The 10,941-nt window shown below is 42.6% G+C and overlaps 1 protein-coding gene across 1 annotated transcript in view; it reads right to left on the reverse strand.

The window, feature by feature from the left end:
• The window catches only part of LOC111863703 (meiosis inhibitor protein 1-like), a 40,692-nt gene that overhangs the window by 5,997 nt on the left and 23,754 nt on the right, over positions 1-10,941 (reverse strand). Inside the window, exons 5-6 of the mRNA XM_023850241.2 lie at positions 7,162-7,374; positions 6,238-6,380 (exon numbers count right to left, since the gene is read on the reverse strand). Coding sequence (XP_023706009.2) covers positions 6,238-6,380; positions 7,162-7,374 — 356 coding nt within the window. The remainder of the gene's footprint in view (positions 1-6,237; positions 6,381-7,161; positions 7,375-10,941) is intronic.

Here is a 10,941-nt window from a genome sequence, read left to right on the forward strand (position 1 = left end):
AGAGGTCTCCAATCTGAATTCAGTGAGATGCTGGAGATGTTGGATTCTGGTAACATGTTAATTTAATTGTTTATAAAGTTTTGTAAATACTTGGCGGTCCGGGTTTGATCCCGGGGTAACTGGCATTCTTATGTCACATGTTACAGGTGGTAAGGACGCCATCCTTGGTGAGGTTGGCCGAGCCACGGCTGTGTCTTTGGTGAGGACGTATCATGGACCAGGGATGCGTTGGGACACCTCCTTGTGGTCCTGCCGGGCCATGACAGTCTTGGGGGTCTGGATCGGTATGACCTTCTGGGGCTGGCGGCCAAGTTCCCATAAAGGGCGATGGCTTTATGACCAGAGCCTCCCACACAGTGGCATAATGACTCTTGGGTGTCTCTACAGTGTACCCAGGACGAATGCGGGAGAGCACTCCTATGGGGGTAGCTTCAGCTATTTGAGTTGTCTCCCTAGAGTACTGATAAGATGCCACAAGCCTTAGGGCTCAACACTCTAAAATGGTTTGACCAACCCATGTGGAGGGGTGGGAATGGGGGAGCTCATAAGCAACCCCCAGGGGCGACTTTCTCATGTAGGATGCCCTGTTCACAACCTCATGACTAACCGGTGTCGCACTCCCATTTATCGTCTGGGATACCCCTCTCCCCCTGAACAGGCACTCTTGGTCCTGGAGGCTTGTGAGGGTTGCATTTAATACAGGACCAAACCACCTGAGCCAAGGTGTGAGGCATCGTGCCGAGGGCTGCATGGCACTGGGGTGGTAATTAGCCAGTGTCTTGAATGATCCCCTGGGGGAACCAGGCAGCACCCCGTTGTATTTATGACTTCCACCTGTATGGGGCACTGTGGGTGGTGACCTTTTAAATCCCCATAACTCATGGGACCAAAATGAATAAAGGAACCAAATTAAAAACCAGTCATAAAGACCTTAAACTGAAGAGGGATCCCTACGAGAAATGCTTCAGCAGGGGGCTGGAAGCTCTGGTGAACCATTAAGGGGCCCAGTTGCAACCAGCAAACCTGCTATTGAAATTTCAGCCAAAGGCAGGGATGAACCAGTGGTTCAAAACCTGCCAGAGGTAAAACCAAAAACTACTCCTGGGGGTCAGTAGGGAGCACCACTGCAGGGAGCTAGTACTTCAAACACACCTGCAGCAGGAGAAGGACTGGGACACCTAGTCTCTGGAGTAGGTGGACCTCGTCTAGCGAAAAAAGGCAAGAGCTCGAGCAAGCAAAGCAGGAACTGCGGGCAGTCAGCAACCAGGAAATGCAGGCTCGTCTAAGCAGGGAGAAACCCCCACCAGCACCTTTAAGAGGCCAAGGTCGGAGGACAGTACCCCTACAGAAATGGCGAGAACTCCGAAAAGGCCCAGGGACTTACAAAGAGGCTCTGACCAATATAAAGGTAGCTATCTTCAAGGAAACTTATCCTGAGGATAAGCTTACCGAAGATGACCAAAATTCCATTCTGGAAGCACTGGGGGAGGTGTTACATAGGACTCCAAAGGGAGAACTACCACACCTGAAATCCTACAGACTAGTGGGAGGTGCACTTATTTATGTTTGTGTCGACCAACAGTCTGGTCAATGGCTCACCAAAGCCATTGCCAACCACAGGCTGGAATCAGAGGCCAGGCTGAAGGCTGCTGATGCCAGGAACCAGCCCAAGCCTGTTAAAGTGGCTCTCTGGACTAGGGACAAAATTGCCCAGAATCAAGAAGAGCTGCTGAAATGAATTGCAGACCTCAATCCAGGACTTCATACTGAGAACTGGAGGGTACTCGATAAGCAATCTGAGTCGAAAGGCCAAAGGTTCATTTTATTCATGACCAGGACTCCCATACTATTATACAGAGGACCGGTTACAAAATATTTACAGGACTCTCACAGGGAACTGTTAAGGTGCTGGATGATCCTGAAGTTCAGCACCTGGCAGAACCTGTGACAGATAGAGTATCTTCTAACACAGTCTCTGAGGGGGAAGGGGATGAGATACCCACCCCCTCAGATGACCAAAGCAAAGTGGATCAGGGGACCCCTTCACACGGAACCCAGGGACAGGGAGGGACATAAGATGGAAATTGACCCCTCCCCAATTGGAAGAGATCATTAACACCATGAAATTTCTTCAAATTAACCTACACCACAGTAACTCTGTGCCAACAACTAGCTGAGGGTAAGGCAGATATAGCACTTATTCAGGAACCTTGGTTATACAAGGGTCAAATAAGGGGCTTAACTAACACAGCGGGAACAGTTTACTCTGCTGCACCCAATAATAATGCAAGATCTTGTGTTTATATCAGGAATCATGTTAATGCCTTGCCTTTGCTGGAGCTCTGTTCTAGGGATGCAACAGTGGTAAGGATAACATACACATATCGAGAAGGCAGCAGGGAGCTGATTATTGCTTCAGTCTACCTTCCATATGACTCTGATGAACCACCAGCAACTAAGGAAATGAGGGACATCATCGGCTACTGCTGTAGCAGGAAAAAGCAACTCATTATTGGGTGTGATGCCAACGTGCACCACATCTTGTGGGGGAGCACCGGCACTAACCCAAGGGGAGAGAGCCTTATGGAATTTCTGGTGAGTTCAAACCTGAATATTCTAAACCATGGTAATGAACCTACCTTTGTAGTTTGCAATAGGAAGGAGGTTATTGAATTGACACTAGGGACAAATAGCATAGGAAACCTGGTAAGTAATTGGCATGCATCTGATGAGCCGTCCCTATCAGATCACAGATATATATGCTTTCAAATAAGCAACATTACAGTAGATCAAGCTACTTACAGGAATCGTAAGAGAACCAATTGGGAGTCTTACAAAGACGATCTAAAGGTAAATCTAGAGACCATCTCATGAAATATGCGCACAATAAAGGATGTTGATCAGTCTGTTGACCAGTTGCAACGGGCTATTATCTCGTACTTTAATCGGAATTGTCCGGCTAAGACCACTCGTGGACCAAGGAGAGTGCCTTGGTGGAATAAACAGCAGAGTGGACTTAGAACCAAAACGAGAAGGCTGTTTAATAGAGCTAAAAGAACAGGGCAGTGGGACACCTACAAGGAAGCCCTTACCTGTTACAACAAAGAAATAAGGAAAGCCAAGCGATCCTCATAGAGGAGGCACTGCCAGGAGATCAATGATGTACCAGGCAGTGACAGACTCATGTGGATCATGGCAAAACAGGCAACCAATAAGGTCAGCACGATTAAGCTGCCTAATGGGCAGTATACTCAAACAGGAAAGGAGACACTGAACGAATTATTCAGGGTTCACTTTCCTGATTGAAAATTGATTGATAATTTGGATAATGGACAGGGTCAGCAAAACCTGGCCAAAGTCATAATTAACCAATCAAAAATCAGATGGGCACTGAATACCTTTAGACCATTTAAGTCAGCAGGAACAGATGGAATTATACTGGCACTTTTGCAGCATGGGGCAGAACTCTTAGTTCCACACCTATGCCGCATATATAGAGCCTGCATGGCATATGGTTTCATCCCCATGGCCTGGACGCAAGTTAAGGTGACGTTTATCCCAAAGCCCGGGAAACTTGATTATACCGAGGCTAAGGCTTATCATCCTATCAGCCTGTTGTCTTTCTTGTTGAAAACGATAGAGAAAATAGTGGATAGGCATATCAGGGACATATCCTCTACAACAAAACCAGCATGCCTACCAAACAGGTAAATCTACCGAAAGCGCACTACACAATGTGGTAACATGCATAGAACGTGCAATTGAACACAAGGATATTGCCTTAAGAGCATTCCTTGACATAGAGGGAGCTTTCGATAGAACCTCCTTTGATATGATCAAACAGGCCACTGGAAAGCATGGCATATAGCCTGCAATATGCAGGTGGATCAGTGCTATGCTGGAAAGCAGAACCATAGCTGCTACATTATCAGAAGAAACCCTAGGGGCGTCCGTGTCTAGGGGCTGTCGGCAGGGGGACGTACTTTTTCCTCTGCTTTGGGGCCTGGTCGTCAACGATCTCCTATGAGGACTTAATGATGATGGGTATTATACAGTAGGATATGCTGATGACATAGCAATCCTCATAAATGGAAAACTCCTTTCGACCATATCAGAGCGTCTTCAGTCAGCTCTGTACATGGTCCAACGATGGTGTGAAAGAACAAGTCTTTCCATCAATCCCAATAAGACGGTAATTATACCGTTTACTAGGAAGAGAAATATAAAGGGCCTTAAGGAACCGACCTTCTTCAATAAGACAATCCAGCTCTCCAGCAATGTCAAGTACCTTGGTCTAGAATTAGACAAGGGACTGCCATGGAAAAAGCAGCTGGACAAGGTCATCAATAAAGCCTATAAGGCTTTTTGGACATGCAGAAGCATGTTTGGTAAAACTTGGGGACTGCAGCCGCATGTTGTGCATTGGATATATACTGTGGTTGTAAGACCCATAATTACATATGGCACCACAGTATGGTGGCCCAGAGTTAAACTCAAGACAAGCAAGGCAGAACTTAGCAAATTGCAAAGGCTGGCTTGCTTAGGTATCACAGGAGCAATTCGAACATCTCCAACAGCTGCACCGGAGATGCTCCTTGGACTCCCCCCACTGCATCTACAGTTGGAGGCAGAGGCCAGGGCAGAAATCTACCGTCTCCAGCGCAGTGATGAATGGAAACCTAGAGCCGATAGTTCTGGACATGCATACATAACTCATGACATGAAAAAAGAACCCATATTACAAATTGGGTCTGACAAAATGATACTGAGATACGTATAAGAAAAACCCTTCTCAGTCAGATTTCCTGACCGGAGTGAATGGGAAGATGGGTTTTGGCCCGATAGAAAAGGGGGACTGATCTGGTATACAGATGGTACCAAGATAAATAAGGGCACTGGAGCTGGTGTGTACTGCTATGGCATGTATTATGGAGAATTTAGATAGGAACTATAGAGATAGGAATATCTGCATTCTATCTGACAGCCAAGCCGCACTTAAAGTGCTTGACAAACACCAGATCAACTCAAAATTGGTCTCTGATTGCAACCAAACCCTCATGGAACTGGCCAAACATAACAGGGTACAGCTGATATGGGTGCCGGGGCATGAGGGTATTGCTGGAAACAAAACAGCAGACCAATTAGCTAAGACTGGAACTGAATAACCGTTCATAGGACCTGAACCAGCTTGTGGCATCTCAGTAGGAGTTGCCAGACAGGCAATCAGGGACTGGACAAACATGAAACACAAGAAATACTGGGGATCCTTGACTGGACTCAAGCAAGCAAAGGGACTCATATGAGGACCCTCAGCTAAGAGAGCGAAGGAACTGTTGAAGTTAAACTGGAACTAAGTGATAGTCCCACTTGTGAGAGGTGTCAAGAAGAAAATGAAACAGCCACACATATCCTGTGTGAATGTGAGGCCTTCGCTTATTTAAGATTATGTCACTTGGGTCAATACTTTATGGAACCAAGTGACTATTTTGACGCCCCCACATACAAAATCCCGTGCTTCATTCGAAGCGCAGGGTTGCTGAGGGGATAATAAAAAGGGGAAGCACAATAGACCACTGTAGGTCACGGTGCAATGGCCGAGAAGGCCTACCCCTCATACAATCATTCATTCATTCATTCATTCATTCATTTGTAAATCTTCTGGTAGCTAAAATCATAACTCTTAACAATCCATGGAACAATATGAATGAACTTAATTACTCTTAATAATTTAGATTCTTAATATTATGTTATTTGCTGTCCCTTTATTGATTTTATAATAAAATCAATATAATTATAATGTGACAGGGATTAAAATATAGAAAATGAGGTTCAGGAACATAATCCTGTATGTCCCAAGTTTTAATGAACTTGTGATTTTTTGTCTTATGACCTGCATTAAGTCATGACTCCAAGGCACAACTATACTCTATTGTACATCAAAAAATTAACCTAAGCCAGCAGTGACAAATTAATATTATATGAAGAAAGTTGTCTTCAGGGATCTAGCGCCGTGTATTCTTGGTTTTAACCGACGTTTCGGAGGAACATATCGCCTCCATCTTCAGGGTGGTTGAATTGCGTTGCGAATACAGATAGCAGTAGTGATATGTTCCTCCAAAACGTCGGTTAAAGCCAAGAATACACAGCGCCAGATCCCAGAAGACGACTTTCTTCATAGTCATCGTCGTGAAAACCTCAAAACTTACATAATATTATATGAATTCTGAAAATACTTACACCAACATGTTGAATAATCATCTGGTAATGTAGCAGATGAGAAAGGAAATGGAGTGCTGTAGAACATATCGTTTTATGCTGCGACTCCATGGCAGTATGCAACACATTTAAGAATTTTGGTTCACTTACGTAGATAGCCAGTGCTGAAACATATGCGGTTGGATTTAAATCACAGCAACACATCTGTGCATCCATACATTGTTCTTTCAATTCCCAACAGTCAGGCATATTTAGTGTACCTAAATGCTCAGACATCTATTGAGAACACAAGTCTAGATTCAATGTCAACAAGAACTTGTCAGATTCACTCTCCATGAACAAATTTTCATTAACTGTAATGCTGAGAGTTCTTATCCACCTTAAATACAGCTACCTGTGTCATATTCAATATGGACTTCTAATGTAGTGCAAGGAGCTAGTTCATAAAATCTCCATCCAGAACAATACAGCTAATAAAATTACCCTAACTTAATACTTTATCACCACATTGGCCAGACATCTTCTGGCATCAGACTTCATCTGATTGCATAAAAGAATTTTTAAAAATACTGTAATTCATTCAGGAAGCATAATTCTTGAAATTGAATTCCCTCACAATTTTTAGCAACTTCTCTATAGTAAGAAATTTAATTTTAGCAAGAACAATTAACAGTTTCCACCTGGAACAAATTTCTTCTCTGAAAATATACATGTCTTTCAAACAAACTGTCAGCATGATTTTGTCTGAAATCGTTACATAATACTTCAACATATGTGGGAGTCCATAAAACAAAACTGTAGCAGAAAGGTAGAATGGCCTTGTTACATGCCTATAATCAAATATGGATGGACAAATGGATGTGATAAGCTAATGGACTATTTCACATCTTGGGGTGTACATTCACAGTACAAGATAGCATTTATTATGAGAAACATTTTACTTACCTCTTTTATCCTGCAACTCCAGAGATACAAGGAGCAAAAGGAATGCATGGCAAATTGCTCCTTTGTAGAAAGTCAATGGTATATCTGCATTTTCAACTATTTTTTTCCCTAGCACTCGTGTTAACAGGTAGGCTGCACGGACCACAGCTGAGGCACTCAGATTGTGTGGAATTGCCATGCATGCTAATTGCAACAGGCCACCAACCTTTACAGCTACATAAACAGTAAAAGAAATATTGGTGTGTTTACACAGTGAATGAACAGGGTTATACAGGACAGTGCACAGAGAATCACATTTCTTTAATGAAATGTTCATAACCTGCACAAGCAGCCAACTTAAAAAAGAAAGTCACAGAATGTTGTAAAAACACCCTAGCCATTCAGCCTTATATACCACATGCATAATATAATTAATACCATGGATCACAGTTCAAATTCAAAGCTAATAGTTGCTCAATTAAGACATTTCCGGCAATCAGCTATAAGATTATGGAATGAATTCTTTAGGTCACTTGTTAGTTAAGAAATTCAATGAGAGTTTATGGCACCAAAAGGTAATATTTTAACACTTCGCGGACCGGTGATTTAAATCACCCTGGGGACCGGCGTTTTTAAACCTACTACCCTAACTTGTACACTGTTCAATTTAAAAATTAATATAAAATCTCCTAATTGATTTTATGAACTAAAATTTTTGGAGAAGACTTACCAGAGCTCCTAGAAGTGCTTCAGAGTGTGATATTTCTGGAAACATTCCCCTCTGTGAAGAGGCATGACGCAGAACTTGCAGATGTAGGAAGTTTTGCTTCACTTCTTGTGCACAGCGCACACACGGCACTGCCTAGAAGGATACTTCCCCGTTGATTGTTCACTCATCACAATTTTCACGAGGGTATGTTTCCGCATATCACCCGAGAGTCGCCCAGGGGGGGTCCATATGAGGCCTCTGTGGGGTGGGAGTAGATGATCCTGGTCGTACTACGTCTGTGTCTGATGCAGGTTCTGCCGCCACCGTGAGGTCTGTAGCCCAGGCTTTTGCCACATTCATGAGAAATGCCTCGTATTTCAAAGTTGAATTTTCGTTTAGCTCTTTGAAAACCAAAAATGAATTGAAAAGGGCACATTTTATAAGCCACAAGGCAACTTTCTTCGTCCATTTCACTGTTTTCCTAGGAAGGGAATAATAGGCCAAGTATTGGTTGGCTCTATCAACTCCCTTCATGAACATATTGTACAGAGAAATACAAAGAGGCTTCTTCTTCACTTGCCCGTGTCGTCTTTGAACATCAACCATGCTCGAATTGTGAATAGTGGAAATCATATTCATAACGCAAGTATCCCTCCAGGACTGAAGAAGAATGTCCCCCTTCCTTCTGAACGTGGTGTCACCACGTTTCAGGGATTTACATTCCTCTTTCAGATCTGGAGGAAAGCCTCTGTTCACCCTAATTGTACCACAAATATGTACTTTCTTTGAAAGTAGGTATTCTGCAGTTGCCACACTGTTATAAAAATTATCTTGATAAACGTGATAATTTTGATCCAGATAGGGATCCAAAATGGAAACAATAGTTTCTTGCAATTTCTTGCCTTCACCGGAATAAATTTCTAAATTTCCAATATAGCCTGAAGTGCTTTCCGTGACTACACGAACAAGTAGGCCATACTTTGTGAGTTTCCCAGGATTATACGTTCGAAAATGAAGCCTTCCCCTCCAAGGAATCACAGATTCGTCCAAAGACAGTTGCTGCTCTGGCTTATAAACTGTCTGAAATTTCTCAACCAAAAAGTCTAATAAGGGCTGAATTTTGAAAAGCCTGCCTGTTGATTGTGGTTGCAGTTCATTATTATTGAAATGCAAACACCACCATATCTGTTCAAATCTCTTATGACTCATGAGTTTGCCGAAAATGGGAATTTCTAAAAATGGATCAGTGGACCAATACTTTCAAATTATCCCTCTTTGTAAACCCTATTAGAATGATTATTGCCAACATTTTTTTCATTTCTGCTGAAGTGACATCCACCCACTTCAACACCTTATAGGTACTGTCGTACGCCTCACAGTGTTGGAGATAGTATCTGTTGGTCTCCTGACACAACATGTCAAAGAAACTATCTCCAAAAAACAGTTCAGCTACTTCAGACACTCGCGTAGGGTCTGATGGCATTTGTCTCACCCCTGGATCACCAGTAAACTTTCCCAAAGTGGGTGTTTTGTCCACTTTACCCCATGTGGCTGTCCCCGCAATGCTAGCACTCGCACTTTCATCAGAGCTCTCACTGTCACTTTCACTTTCTCTTCTGGTCACAATATTCTGGGGGCCCCTGTCACTGCCACTGACACTGCCCTCACTATCAGAAGACGAAGCAATTGGCAAGTCAGATAACTCATCGGAGATCAAATCACAGATTTCTTCTTCTCCGAGAGCTCGCGCGGCCTTCAACTGCTTTCATCTCTGAGCCATGTTGACACTGAGAATATCTTGCCTCACACATAGAAGCTTCGACTTGAACAAAGGGACTTTTCTTTAGAGTGAGAGGGGAATAGAGAGTGGTCACGTTGCTGACTCGGAAAACAAACATTCCGAAGGTCAGCTACGCAGTACTTTTACAGACACGTGGCCACCAAAGTGAGGAATAGTGTGTTGCAACATAACGTGTCCTAAAAGCCTAAATCTAGGCGACCAGTGTGCCACGTTTAAAACCCAAATGCCTAGGTCTAGCCATCCGGTCCGTGAAGTGTTAAGAAGATACTATAGGGTTCTGACGATGGTGTATAACACACAGAGATACTGAGTTTCTGGACGATGGATAAAGTCTGAAAACCCAGTATCTCTGTGTAATATTTTAAGTTTACCTTAGTACGTTGCTTCTCAGCTTAAGATGGTTCCTTAGAAAATATCTTAGAAGGGTTCTACTGCAAATATTGTACATGAGGTGAAAGCTATATCTAAAACAAAAATGATGGGGGACACGAACCTAATTGGTTTATAAATTTTATGTCCATGGAGCATGTCCCAGGAGCAAGACACAACAAACAGCACAATACACATGAATGTAGGAAGAGTGCTCCCACAGAGGAGGATTGGCGTGATTCGTGTATTGAGATACGACGTAAGGATGACGAATCCTGAAAAGTTTTAATATTTAAAATCTACTATTATATATGACGAATATATATTTTAGTCATTTTAGTATGAAGACATCAGGGCATGCAATGCAGTAGTTAGACATGCATAGAGAAAACGCACCTGAAGATGGCACATTAGTGCTGAAACATGTAGTGCAAAAGAGAAGAGTAAGGTGAAAAAGTAAGACGGTTAGCATAAATCATGGACATGAGTCAGTGCAACAGGACGCTAAAATATAACATTATAAATTTTAACTTAAATAACAAAACAAATACAAATATAAATCACTCCATCCAATGTGACCTGTAAGTTTTTTACTACATGAAAACTTACCCTTACATGTTTCGGTCTCTGTGAACCATCTTCAGAGGGCAAACATCACTACAAATAGGAAACCACCATCACATAAGTTGTTTAGACGTAAAGTACGTACACTTATATGCTACAATGCATAGTACACATAATAGAACATTTCACAAACACAGCAGTTTCCTGGGAATGTAAAGTTTTTTAAAAAATAATATAAAATTTCTTGATGCTAATTAAAATATTTTTGTATTGTCAATAATTAAAATTCGTAAACCATGCAGGCTCATGTTCGTCCTCCCATCGTCCCTCTTGTATGGGGCAGATATTGTGCCAGCTG

The sequence above is a fragment of the Cryptotermes secundus genome, unplaced genomic scaffold, assembly GCF_002891405.2.
Source record: "Cryptotermes secundus unplaced genomic scaffold, Csec_1.0 scaffold429, whole genome shotgun sequence".
NCBI classification, from domain to species: domain Eukaryota; kingdom Metazoa; phylum Arthropoda; class Insecta; order Blattodea; family Kalotermitidae; genus Cryptotermes; species Cryptotermes secundus.